Here is a 14,071-nt window from a genome sequence, read left to right on the forward strand (position 1 = left end):
ATTTATAAAATACTTAATATGTGCAAATAATTATACATGCTAAATTCTGAGATACACGGAGAAAAATCTTCATTATCTGCCCTTCAGGAGTTTATAATCCAAAAAGGAAATAAGACATGAGTGATGAAAAGTAAGACTAATCAAAACAAAGGAATCTAGTCAAAGTGTTTCAATGAATATAATGTAGGAGACATTACTTTCAGGGGGATCTGGTGGGGGTTTCATGGAACAAATGGCACCTGAGCTGAGCCTTGAACGTTTCAAAAGGAGGAGATGGACTAGATATGGATAGAGTGCATACATTCTAAGCAAATGGCACAGTACACAACTGAAATACCATACTGTAGGGTCAAGACGGTAGAGAGGGAAATGAAACTAAAATGGCAATGAGAGACTAACTGAAGGCTGGAGAGACAACAGGTTAGTAAGACAGCAAAGAGAATAAGTTTAGGAGAATTAGGCAATAGAAGAGATGGAAGGATAGGAGATCGTGATCAGAACATTTATTCACAAACCCATTCCTAAATAATACAAAATGTGATATAAACCACAACAAAATAACTAAAACATTGGTAGCAGGGAAGACTATTGACATGAATTCTGCTGACTTGTTTCCTTAGAAACCATAGAACACAAAAAGTCAAATTGAAAGTTAGAGGGTAAAAGAGAGAAAAAGAAAAATTAAAGTAAGTTCATTCAGACATTTCTAAAATGAATATTCAGAAAAGTACACACAAAAAAGGTTAAGATTCTTACCATAGGTATCCATGGAGAATCTGAAATTTGGATACAACATATTTACTTTCGTTAATTCTTCCACTGTAAGATCCCTGAATTTGTACTGAAAAGAAGGAAAAATTACAACCTCAGATCAGAAAAAAAATCATAACCAAAATCATTATTCTCAACCAAAATTTACTAAGCATACAAAAAGTCAGATACTCTCCTAGCTGAATGCTCCCACAGTTATCTATAGGGTATATGTAACAGAGGTAGGTTTGAGGTTGGGGTAAAAATGAATTCAAATTTAGCCATATTGAGTTCTATAATACCTATGTGACCTATGCACTAGGTAGTTTCTGAGGCAATTTCTGAGGCAGTAATCATTCTCTATCACATACATATTTTCTTTCTTTCTTTTATCTTCCTCCTTTTCCCATCTAATTTCATTCTTTATTTCCTGAACTGCTAAAGCTCATTTTCCTCCTCTGTTAAAATGGTGATATCCCTGATTTACCTACCTTGAAAGGTAGCCATAAGGATCAAATAAGATGACAAATATGAAAAAGAAAAACTGTGAAACTTATTTCTGTTATTTAACTGTTATTAAACATATAGGTCTAAGAGATTATTTGGGTATAGGAAAGATCCATATTGATATAACAAGTAGAGAGAACAACCACAAACTTAAATGAAATGCATAAATAACAGCATGAAGATTTTTCATCTAGCATACTATAACAACTTCTCAGTGAAATTCATGGCCACTAAAAAAAAATCCAACAATCTATATAGAAAAATAAAATGGATGAAAATGCCTACTGCCCAGGCCCTAACAAGCATTTAAAAAAGTAGTACATAATGATATATTTATCTTGCATAATCACTATAGATTGCTAATAAACTAATCCAGCATCTAAACAAAAGAGAATGGACTGAAATGCTTCCAGAAATTCCAGGATTTTTAATAATCTCCAACTACTTTCTAACAAAACATTTTTTCTAATACCAGTTTTCTTCTGGCAATACTGTATGACTACAATTTATTAAATACTGCCATCTACAAAGACTCAAAACAATGCTGACTTGGTACAAAAAGTGGTTTAAAAGATATCATGCAAGAAATGTTATGATTGCAAAAACAGTTGGGTCAGTCATAGTAAGAACAAAGGGCAACAGACATACAGATTGAGTGTGTCAACCATATTTTTGAAACCTCCACATTTGTCCCTGTTCCTTAGAAACTTGCTTTGGGGGGAAGTCCCAGACTGACCTCATCTCTAAACTGAACAACAGACCTTAAAGTATTTAATGATCCCATTTTCGATTAGTATGCAACCAAGTCTTGGGTATCCTTTAAATCTTAAGAAGTTTTTCCCCTTGTATCAGAGACCTCTCCCTGATAGTTGAGCACTTGCTGGAAACATCTTTTTGTATCCTTTGCAAAGCATTAGCCCCTTCTTGTTAATCAAGCTCTGAGCTCATCATTTCCATTTGCTAATTAGAACTAATCAATCTTACTTCTCTTCCTTTGTTCCCCAAAAGGTATATAAGACCCCAAGTTCTGTCACTCTTTAGAGAATCATCTTTGGCAGTGCATTCTCTCAGAGACACTGTTCCAAGAGTCCCAGAACCTTGGCTCTGTGTGGCAGCCGAATATTAAGAACTTTTCTCTTACCTGATTAAAGATTTGGTTTTTGACCATTTTAGTGGTTCTGCTAAGGGAGGTCTGAGCAGGAAAATTGCCCAGCCTTGGAAGTTCAGCAAGGAGCTGCCTGGCCTTGGAAGTTCAGAAGTAGAAACATGCCAAGGTCCCAGCTGCAGTGGGTACCAGATAAAAACTTAGAGGCCAGGAAAACCCCAGTAACATAAAAATGCCACGGTCCCAAGAATAGTATGTAACAGATAAAGGGCTGGAGGGGGGAGCCTACATGCTGAAGAATATTTAAGGCCCAGCCTTAAGGAGGGAACTCGGAACTCTTTTGGCTGAGTTTCCACTGGTGCGCACCAGTACAATAAACGGCCCTTTTGCCTGATTGCATTGTCTACGGGTCTTCCTTGGTGGTGGGCGAATACCCGGACCCTAACACTGCGTTTTTCCAAGTTGTTGACAAGTGTTACACCAGTAGCAAAAGAATCTTTAAAAATACTCTGATAATAGTTTCTAAAACACTGGATACTAGCCAAAGGATTTATGGGAGGCTATAATTAAGAATTGTAAAGGATAGAAAGGCATATATGATTTGAAATATACTGGAGGGCATAACAAAAACAATGCAATCACAAACCCACAAAAGAAAGAGTTGGATGAATACTATTGGTTGGTATATATAGTACATATGCATAGACCAATAATGGAAGACTTCTTAGAGGAGATAGATTTGGGGTTTGCTTTGGAAAGATTAAAAAAAATTTTGTCAAGTGCATAGATAGGATAGGCAAGGTTTATATTTCTGCCACAGTCAAGAGACCAATTATTAATGATCCAGCAACCAGATGGTTTCCATTCTAAAAGAGAAGGTAAAAAGGCTTTAGGAATACTTGTTACCCAGATTACCCGAGAAAGCATCCCCCCAAAATGAAAAGGCTTCACTGTGAAATTAAAGAATCAAACAGATGTAAAAATATAGACATAAGATCCTATTGGCACCTGAGTCAGGAGGCTGGAAGGTCAAAGAAAGTGATGAAGAGAAGAAAGGAAAAAACACCAGTAAATACTTGGAGTGAAGTAGAGGGAGCTAAACCTTCTGAGGAGAAAGAAGTTGCTTGTCTTTCAGTGAAGGATGATTTGGATCAACAGGTAGAAAAGAGATTATCTAGTCAGGGTCAGAAGAAGAAGAATAAAAAAGAAATTAGAAGTAGTAGTATCTGACTCCTTGCTAAAGAATACCAAGGCAGTAATTTGTTGACATGATTACAACAGAGAAGTATGCAGTCTTCCTGAGTCATGAATTTAGGACATTACAAAGAATCTCTCAAAACTGGTCCAACCAGATGACAACAGCATGGACATGAGTTAAACTGCCAGAGTAATCTTGAAAACACTGCTAAAGATAATAAAGTCTTGGTCAAGAAATGAAAGACCAAAGAAGTATATCACTTTCATCTCTGTTGCTGATCATAAGTAGGAAAAAAAAAAGACAGGTTTGGAAAGTGAACAGCTGGTTAAAAAGATCATGTCTAAAAAAGGATTTGAATTTTTGGACCAAGATTATTTAGGAATGATACATTCTGACCAGAGAAATAGAATGTGTCCTAAAAAGGTCTTGATTTCAGGCATTTACTTCTCAGCCATTATCTTTACTCCAAGGCCTTCTGAGCATCCTAAATCAGCTGGAGTTCAGTCTTCTTTGAGGCAAAGACTTCCCCAGTGCTCTGCTCCAGCCCCAAACCAGGCAATTCTCTCCTTGCCCCTAGGTCTTTTCCCATTCTCCAGAACCTACCCACTACCATTCCTCCATCCACCCAACCCCCTTCTTCAGCACTGTAAAAATAAAATTTGTCAAGTTACAAAATAAAATATTTAGATGGAAAAACTGTTCCAATATAGGTTCAAAATTTTTCAAAACTGGTTAACTCGTCAATCAGGTTCAAATTGTTTGGATACTTTTGATAGAGGCAATCAAAAGTATCCTCTGTGATGAAGTGAAGCTCAAATGTGGACTTCCCTTCAGGGACAGGCCCAAGGACACTGAAGAGACTCTTATTAAAATATAAAATATTTGTTGAAATATATAAGGATAAATAAAGGATTTCTAATTCTAAGGGATTCTAAATCCACCCAAATAAACTCCCAGGTTCTGCAAGGAACCACTTCTCCTGTGTTTCACAGGCTACACTAGTCTTCCCTGATCTGACTAACCCAAATTTGTACTATCTAAATTAAAACTACCGCTAATATCCTTATAAATCTTAACTTCACCTTCAAATTATAAAATACCAAAGGCTAGCTGGTTGAGTCTAAACAAGAATCAAGTTAGGAGTCTGAGTCTTAATAGACTCAGAGTCCAAACCAAAGACCAGGTTTTTCTTTGGTCTTCTCAGATATAAACCAATCTATAAAACTGCAATAGGTAGTCAATAGTGTTTCCCAAGTTGGGAAAAGAAAACACTAAACTCTTTCAGCTCTTTCCCTCAGACAGAGAGGCAAAAATGTTACCTCCTCCAGTCCTGAGAGAGAGTCTTTGAGAGTGTCTCTTGTGAATTTCAAAACTACTCAACCCTGTTCAAACCATTCTTTAGAGGATGGGATTTGGCTATTTCCTGATCAATAACAATAGAGATACTTGGAATGACAGAATCAGGTCTTGGAAACTACAATCTCCACCCTACTCAAGGTAACAGGATTTAGAAAGGGCTGCAGCAAAGCTCAAGATTTAATTATTTGAGAATATGACCTTCAACAGACATGTGCAAAGGGGACAGACCTCTGGGCGGTCCTGGGTTAAGCTAGAGCCACCATTGGCACAAGTGAGACACAGGAAGTGAGGTAGAGGAGAGCTGAGGAGGCTGGGACTTCCTGTGTGGAGAGGGAGTGTGTGGTTGGAGCCTGGTGCTTGGAGTGGAGGCCCTCAGACTGTTTCTCCATTTTGGTCACGTGAGTGATAGGGACTGATCTCTTTTCTTTGCCTCAGCTATCCAAGGCCTTGGTCCTTTGGCCCAGCCTAAGCAGAGTGGGTATTTAAGCCCTATTCCTTTCTCTCCCCCCCTCCCCCCATACCTTTCTTCTACTGCTTGTAATTAAAAACTCCATAAAAGGTTGACTGCTGACTTGAGTTTTCATTTAGGAATTACATAGCTGAATTCCTTGGCGACCTTAAATTAATATATATCAGTCTTTTAAAGTGATTTCCATATCACACTCTGCCAACTGCCAGAGAGCAACTCCCCACTGCCAGAGAGAGTAACTGACATAGAAAAATGGTTATAACTGTCAGCAGTTGAAATTAACATGCTCTCTCAGCTCTGCTTCAAACTCCAGTTCTTTTCTCAAGCAGCCACTTTACTTCTTATCTATAAACTAATAAAACAATATTTATTTTCTAATATCATCCTTACAGTATCTTCTGCTTCCTATCTGGATTCAGCTAGGTCATAGCTCCATACACTATCACCACCTGCAATGAAGCTGGAACTTGCCAGAAGAACTTGAAAAGAGGAATTAGCTGTCTTTTTTACAAGACCTATTTCCAACCACTGATACTTTGCTTAGACTCATTCTTCTTCTTTTTTTTAAACCCTTACCTTGCATCTTGGAATCAATACTGTGTATTGGTTTCAAGGCAAAAGAGTGGTAAGGGCTAGGCAATGGGTTAAGTGACTTGCCCAGGGTCACACAGCTAGGAAATATCTGAAACCACATTTGAAACCAGGGCCTCCCATCTCTGGGCCTGACTCTCAATCCACTGAGCCACCTAGCTGCCCCCTTAGACTCATTCTTCAATGGTAGGCTAGCATATTCCCATCCCTTCATGCCTTGCACATACTAATGATTCTGAGCCCCTACCTTCCCAGTACAAACTGTTTCCCCGTCACCTCCAACTCATTCCTCTCCCGTGTGTAATTAGAATCTGTTACTCTAAAAACTAAAATTCCCAGCACCCCACTCTCCTCACCTACATGCTGACATAGGGAGGATATAAATTTGGTGTAGCCCTGCCTCTCGCTCTCGTCTTACTGTCTCAGTTTTGGTGGAGTGGGTTTTTAAACAGGCAAGGAGAACTTAGTCACATGGCCTTAATTTTGTTAAATAATTAGGATTTTTTACTTCTATTTCCTTTTTATTCCTACTTCAAGTGATTATTAATAAACTCTATAAAATATAATTCTTGAGTGTTGATATTAAAATCCTACACCTGCAACCTCTCCCCAATGTCTTTTTCCAGATCTGCCCTTGCCTTCCTGATGTGTTTTCTAGAATGCAAACTCCATAATCAACTTGATTCCATCTTAAATCTTTCTCTTTCTCATTCTTGCCATCTTCTGGCATTTACTGAGACATGGTTTTCTGGAACCTTCTTGTTCCCAACTGATGCTGCCAGACTGCCTCTATAGTCACTCAGCAACCTCTTTTCCTTTGAATTTCATTTTATCCAAACTTAATACCCAATCCAGATCCTGGTGGCTCACATATATTGCTGGGAGCCATCAAAAACCACACTGTTTGATACAGTCACAAGTGGAAACCGGGGACTGCAAAGCAGCTCCCAGGAAGGATGGAAACACCCACTGAAACCCCTCCAAGCGACTTTTCTTATTAACATCCCCTTATAGAATTACTGTGATTATTATTCTTACTTAGCCCCAGGAAAAATAGATGAGAACAACATGCTTACAGGGTTAATATACATATGTCCCACTTTAATACCCCCAGAGTATTACCCTAAAAAGATTACATTCACAGAATTAAAACCCATCACCCATTACCCCTCCCTTCTCCCTCTTGGCAGAAATACACTCAGAGCCCCCACACCCACTGTTAGCCAAACACACAAGCCACAATCAATCACTCCTCTGAAACACAAGTTACTGACGCACTTCCCTGGTTTGCTAAATAATCAGACAACTTCATCAAGGTGCCTTAATGAAACACAAGAAAAAATGTAACTTGGAAATTGAGGAAATTTCTGATTCTGGTCTGTCTTAAATTACCCTATCACCCCATACCTAGCTACGAAATGTTTTGTTACCAATCTCTTAAGTAATTGTGATTGATTGTGAAAGCTGATCAAAAGCAACAATGATTTTCCTAGCTGGTCATCCCACAGGTCAGGAGGAACTAACCTCCAGATCATCCTGTCCATGTCATTCATCTCCATCACAAACCTTTCTGTTGTAGCAACATAGTGAATGATCAAAGAATGTTGATTAAGTGATTTGTTAATGTGTGACATATCCAATTAATTATCTGTAGATCATGTATGTTGAAAAATGATTGTGTGCCAGAAAAGCATGTACTCACTAAAGCTATAAAAAAAACAAACCCTGTGCAATGGCAGAACAGCTGAGTGACCTAAGCACAGGTTTGAGCAGTCAGTTGTCTCTTATCTCTTATTCGCCTGACCGCTCCACCTAGTCAGAAGGACCCTACATTTTGGGAGACTCACCTCTCAAAAATATATCCGTCCCCACCTCCTCCCCACATAGTATTCTCTATTCTTCACGTTCAGTATCTGGCCTAGTGTTTCCACCACAACTCCTTCTCTCATGATGAAGGATTTCAAGACACACATTTATGCTCCCTCAATTGTTTTAACTCCAAATCCCTCTACCTCTCTACTGCTACCCTACTGTCCCTTCCCCTGTCTCAAAAGGTGACTTCAACTCCTTAACTATTGAATGGTAACTTGAATTCTTTGCCATTTTGTCCTATCACCAATTATGCCTTGCCAGCTCCAACTCTGGATTACTTCCAGAATCTGCCTCTTTTTTTTTTATTCATGTGCTGTTAAATAGAAGTAGGGAAATATCAAAAACTATGTTGTTAGGTTTCACTTGTAGTATAGATTTGTAATCTACACTTCTTGTTATTCAGTCATTTTAATCATATGCAACTCTTCATGACCCCATTTGGGGTTTCCCTGGTAAAGATAATAGAGTGATTTGCCATTTTCTCATTTTTATTTTTTTAAAACCATTACTTTCTATCTCAGTAACAATCACTAAGACAGAAGGGCAAGGACTGGGCAAATGAGGTTAAGTGACTTGCCCAGGATTACACAGCTAGAAGTGTCTAAAGCCGGATTTGAACCAAGATCCTTCTTAGAGACTTTTGATGCTTTCTCTATTTAGTGTGCTACAAAGCTGCCCCTGCCATTTCTTTCTCCAGTTCATTTTACAGATGAGGAAACTGAGGCAAACAGAAGTAAATTATTTGCCCAGAGTCACACACCTAGTAAGTGTCTGAGGTCAGATTTGAAATCCAGGGAAATAAGTTTTCCTGACTCCAGGCATGGCATTCTATCTAGCAGCTCCTACACCTATTACTACATCATCTTAAATGGACCACCAATGCAATACATAATCAATCTTTTTACATCTTAATTGATTCACTTGTTCCATTTACATCAGCTGTTCCAAGTCTTCTTCCATCCTTCTTCTAAAGCCTTCCATGGCACTCCCTTAGCCCACCCTATCAATTTACCTTGTTTCATACTTCACTGAAAACATTAAGGTAAGTTACATAGAGCTCTTCTCACAACACTCAAATATCTAACCTGTGATAGAGGAATGATCCAGAGACTTTGAAGGGCAGAGCTGGGAAGACATGCAGAAGTTTGCATCCATAGCGGGGGATGGTGAAAGAGGCTTGGAATCTTGAGGGAAGAGTGATTCCAGGTGGGAGACAGTTAATCTCTCTCTCTATCTTGAGATAGCAAGGGTGACAGGCTGATCAGAGATTTCTCTCCTGAGCCATACAAAATCCCTCATTGATCCTAACCACCATTTCCCCCAAAATACCAAGAATTGTGGCAGAACCTGAGAAGAATAAGAACAACATAAGATCTCACACAGCTCCTGTGACACCCTGAGGCTGGGCATTGGCTCTGCTGTGATAAGACCAGGGGTTACAAAACCCTAAGCCTCTTAAGAGACTAGGCTCACAAGCCTGGGTCTCTCAACTTTGGGGGGAGGGAGAATGATATTTTTAGACAGACAGGGACTTTCCTTACACTCTTTCCAATCCAACCTGCAGACCTCTTTCTTATCTTACCCCTAACCACCATTTGTTAGAATAAAGTTGTCAGTTATCTTAAATTGACTTCCTTGTCATATTGAAGGGGGAGAGAGCTGATTTCTCTCTCTTTCCCCAAAGGAAAAGGTTCACTCATTAAATCAGTTATTAGAGGGAAATAAAGGCAGGGTTAGTGGAAAGACATTTTTGAAGAAGACTGAAGGGGGAGAATCCATCTCACCCTCCTTCTACCTTCTGAACATTTATCATCTACCTTTCCTCCATTATACCCAAACCAACCCTCTAATATAAACCTTCACTATCTCATCCTTCATTCCAATATAAAACTGAGAGCCTTTTTCTTTGCCAAGGCAAACCATTCTATGTACGCCCTTGATTCCACTGCCTTCCATTTTCTTCCCTTTTTATCTCCCATACCCCCTCCTCTAATCTTTAATCTTTCTATCTACTGGCTCCTTCTAATATTTCGCTACCTCTTCTCAGCTAAACTCTTTGAGAAAGCCATATAAATTCAGTGCCTCCACTTTTTTGAAAAATGGCCATATATTTTTTAATGAATTTTTTCAATTAACAATGCATTTTCTTTCATTCCCACATCCTTCCTGTCTGACCGCTCCTTCTCAGTCTCTTTTGCTGAATCTTCAACCATGGTCCATTTGCTAACTATAGGTATAATTTTATCTATCCTAGGCCGTCTTCTCCTTTGGTACCATTCCACTTGATTTCATCAGTTCCTGAAGACTTAACTATCATCATCTTTTTTTTGTAGGTGATTCTCAGATCTATTTATTCAGCCCTAACTTATCCCTTGAACTTGCATCTCCAATCTGCCTTTGGATATCTAAAACTGGATGTCTCATAGGCATTTTCAATTCAGCATGTTCAAAACTGAACTCCTTATCTTTCACGGCACACCCTCAATGAAGCCTAAGATTGACTTAATTTATTTGACTTCTTGAAGTCCTTGTTTTATGGAATCCTGTAAATTTGCCCTTGTCCCTTGGGAACGTGCCTTTAGAGAAGTCCCAGACTGACCCTTGTTTTAGACTGAACTGGAGACCTTCAAGTACCTGATGATCTCAGCCTAGATAGGATCAGTAGAGGGAATCAAATCTTAAGTATCTTTTGATATTAGAAGTTTCTCCCATGGTATCTAGGCCCCTCCCAGCTTCCCCTTCCCTGGTTTTTACATAAACCAATCAATTGTCCTTCCAGTCCTTTATTTCCCAAAATATATATAAGAACATATATAAGTTCTCCAGTTCATTGGAAAAATCCCTTTTTGAAGGGCATTTTCCCAGGGACAGTTTTTCCCGAGTCCCAGAGCTTGTGTCTGTATGGTACTTTGCATATTACTCTGTTTGGAGGCCATTAGAGTATTGTCTCCCTTGTCCTGATTAAAGACTTATTCTTTCTAACTACTTCGTTGGTTCTGTGTTTTTCAAGATTGACCCACTATTGGGGACACAGCTAGGTAGCTCAGTGGATTGAGAGGTAGGCCTAGAGATGGGAGGTCCTAGGTTCAAATCTGACCTCAGACACTTCCCACCTGTATGACCCTGGGCAAGCCACTTAACCCCCATTGCCTAGCCCTTACCACTCTTCTGCCTTGGAACCAATATATAGTATTGATTCTAAAATGGAAGGTAAGGGTTAAAAAAAAAAGGCTGACACACTATTCAATTACTAAACTTATTCAAATCCTCTAAAACCTCCAGATAGTTTTACATTTGTATGATGCAATTGATTTTTTTGAATCATACTAGGATTTTACCTTAACATCTGCTTCACTATTCTAGACTATTGAGGTACTTTGGTTCCTGATTTTCTCATTCAACTTGTTAATTATAACTTTTGGATTATCCCTGTCAACTTGAAACCTGGAGACCCCAAATTTGCCCCCATCCCTTGAGAATTCATGAGGAAGGAAGTCCCAGACTTGTCCATTTCAGACAGAACAAAAGACCTAAAGGTAGACCTTTATCAGATGTTAAGTACCTTTTTGCCTTAGTATTTTCTCCCATTATATCAAAGTCCTCTCCCAGATAGCTCAGCCCTTGGCTGGACCCTTCCCTTTTGAATCTATTGTAAAGCATCAGCCTCTTCTCTGATAATCCTCTCTTGGACTTCTCATTTCCTGGTAGCCATAGTAATGCCAATCATACTTCCCAGGCCTTAGTTCCCCATATGGTAAGTAAGTTCCACAAGTTGAATTGTTCTTTGGAGAATCATCTAGTGTTTGGACTCATCTCCAGAGTTCCAGGGTGTTGACTCTATGTAGTTTGTGGTGCTTCATTCCCCTCCAGGCATGGTTCTTGATTTCTAGATTTTAAAACAATGCCCCTGAAGAGGACTCATGCTGAGTGTGCCAGCTTTGTAATTTCAAAGTCAAGGACTGGCTTCCTCATTGGGAGTATTTCTAGCTACAGAACCCAGCAGTGTCTGGGACATACTAAAGACTTAATAAATTCTTGTTTCTTCCCTTCCTTTCTTCTTTCTAATTTTCCTATTACCATTGAGGGCACTTATCTTCTCAGTCACCCAAGCTCACAACCTATCTGTCATCTTTGATTCTTCACTCTGACCCCCATATTAAATCTGTTGCCAAGTCCTGCTGATTATACCCTTCACATTATCTCATATATATGTTTGTTTCCCTTCTCTCTCTCACTCACACACACACACACACACACACACACCACCACTACCCTGGTGCAGTCTCAATCACTTCTGGATCAGACTAATTCAATAAACAGATTCCCAACATTGAGCTTCTTGACTCAAGTCTCTCTCAACTCCAGGGGATTATCTTTATTTTAGTTGTCAAAACACTCTTCTTAAAGCACAAAGCACCATGTCACTTCCCCCCCCCCCCCCCCAATAAACTACAGGATAAAATATAAAATCCCCTATGCCTTTTAAAGCCCTCCTTCACCTGGCCCCTTCCAGTGTTCTTACACTTTACATCCCTCCACATTCTCTTCCTCCAACAAGATGCTCCATCTGGGAATTTTCACTGGCTGTCACCCTCCCCTTCCCCCAGCCTGGAATTCTCTTCTTTTCTCACCTGGAGGCTTCCAAAACCCAGCTAAAAAAGCTAGTATCATCCCTAGTCAAGTATCTCCAACTTATTCTGTATATATCCTGTTTGTACATAGATGTTTGCTTATTTGACAATGGGCTCCTAGGGAGCAGGGCCTGTATTTTTGTTTGTTTATTTGTGGTGAGGAGGTCGCTTTGTCAGAGAACTCTTAACTTCCTACTTTAATTTATTATGCTACTTGGTCAGTTTACTAAGTGTTTACTGACTGGCACATAGTAGGTACTTAATAAATATTTGATAACTACATGTGCTTAAAACACCTTTGACTCACTGGCAGTGCTCATTTGTTCTAAAGCAGGGTTCCCCTATGCCCAAAGGGCACGAAAAGACTGCCTGCCCTTTGATCCAGCCATAGCACTGCTAGGTTTGTACCCCAAAGAGATAATAAGGAAAAAGACATGTACAAAAATATTCATAGCTGCGCTCTTTGTGGTAGCAAAAATGGTTGGTGATGGAATACTATTGTGCTCAAAGGAATAATAAACTGGAGGAATTCCATGTGAACTGGAATGACCTCCAGGAATTGATGCATGATGAAAGAAGCAGAACCAGAACATTATACACAGAGATGGATATATATATATATATATATATATATATATATATATATATATATATATATATATATATAAATAATAAAATAAAGCAGGGTTCCGTGGGGTGGAATTGAGGGAGGGGTGAATCTGTGGGAAGTGACAGCGACGTAAAAGAGCATTAATTCGACACTAAAAACACTTAAAAGGCCGGCTTGGGGGAGGTTGAAGGTTTGGGGTCAAGCCCAGCAGCTCTCTACTCAGCTGGACAACCTTAGCCGAACCGCTCAGAGCCTCGGTTTCCCCATCCTTAAACTGAGGGAGCCAAGAACGTGTACCTGAGCAAGAGTCTCTACTAACTCTGACCCATAGGGACGCAGGAGGAAGGGCAGCCCCCCTCACCCAGGCTCCGCCCCCAGACCGCCCCGTGTCTCCGCCCACCCTCCGCAGGCTCTGGCCCCAATTTCGCCCCTAGCAGTCGTTCCAAGCCCTCCGCACTGCACTCAACTCCAGGCGCCACCTCAGCTCCGCACCTTGCTCAGCTGCCGCTTCAGATTCTCTCTGTCGAACTCCATCTCGGGCTAGATTTCCTTCTCTTCTGGGCCTCCACCTCCTACCCACCTTCCGGATCCGCCCTAAGACAGCGGCCGAAGAGGGTCCAACGCAGTCGCTCCGCGGCCCCGGCTCCGCCCCTGATGAGGGTGCTGACGGAGGAGCACGTGCTCCCAGAACAGAAGGTGGCTGGTCCTCCCTGAGAACTTCCTTTGCGTCTCGCCTGTCAGACAGCTTCTGAGCCTCCAGCTCCAGCTGATCTCCCCTGCCAGCCTCTGCTCTGAGCTCCGGGGAGTGGGCTTCCTCCATTTCCTCCCCCACACACACCCCTTCTCCTTTCCTCTCCTCCCTTTCTCCTATCTCTCTCCCCGATGGGACTCTGCCTTTCTTCCTTTACCTCCCCACTTCTTCATCTGTTACCCCCCCTCTCTTTCCCTGGACCCTCCCTCCCCTTCCTCTCTTCTTCCT

At 40.4% G+C, this 14,071-nt stretch overlaps 1 protein-coding gene across 4 annotated transcripts in view; it reads right to left on the reverse strand.

The window, feature by feature from the left end:
• UEVLD (UEV and lactate/malate dehyrogenase domains) overlaps positions 1 to 13,750 on the reverse strand; it is an 87,281-nt gene extending 73,531 nt beyond the window's left edge. For 2 of the 4 annotated variants that reach the window (XM_007497003.3, XM_056802209.1), the window contains exons 1-2: positions 13,585 to 13,750; positions 757 to 841 (exon numbers count right to left, since the gene is read on the reverse strand). In XM_007497003.3, coding sequence (XP_007497065.1) covers positions 757 to 841; positions 13,585 to 13,626 — 127 coding nt within the window. In that variant the 5' untranslated portion in view covers positions 13,627 to 13,750. Of the gene's footprint in view, positions 1 to 756; positions 842 to 8,936 lie in introns of all 4 variants that reach the window. The other 2 variants (XR_008912788.1, XM_007497002.3) reach the window with 2 other exon arrangements.
• Positions 13,751 to 14,071: the final 321 nt, after the last annotated feature.

Source organism: Monodelphis domestica, chromosome 6, assembly GCF_027887165.1.
Source record: "Monodelphis domestica isolate mMonDom1 chromosome 6, mMonDom1.pri, whole genome shotgun sequence".
In the NCBI taxonomy this organism is placed as follows: domain Eukaryota; kingdom Metazoa; phylum Chordata; class Mammalia; order Didelphimorphia; family Didelphidae; genus Monodelphis; species Monodelphis domestica.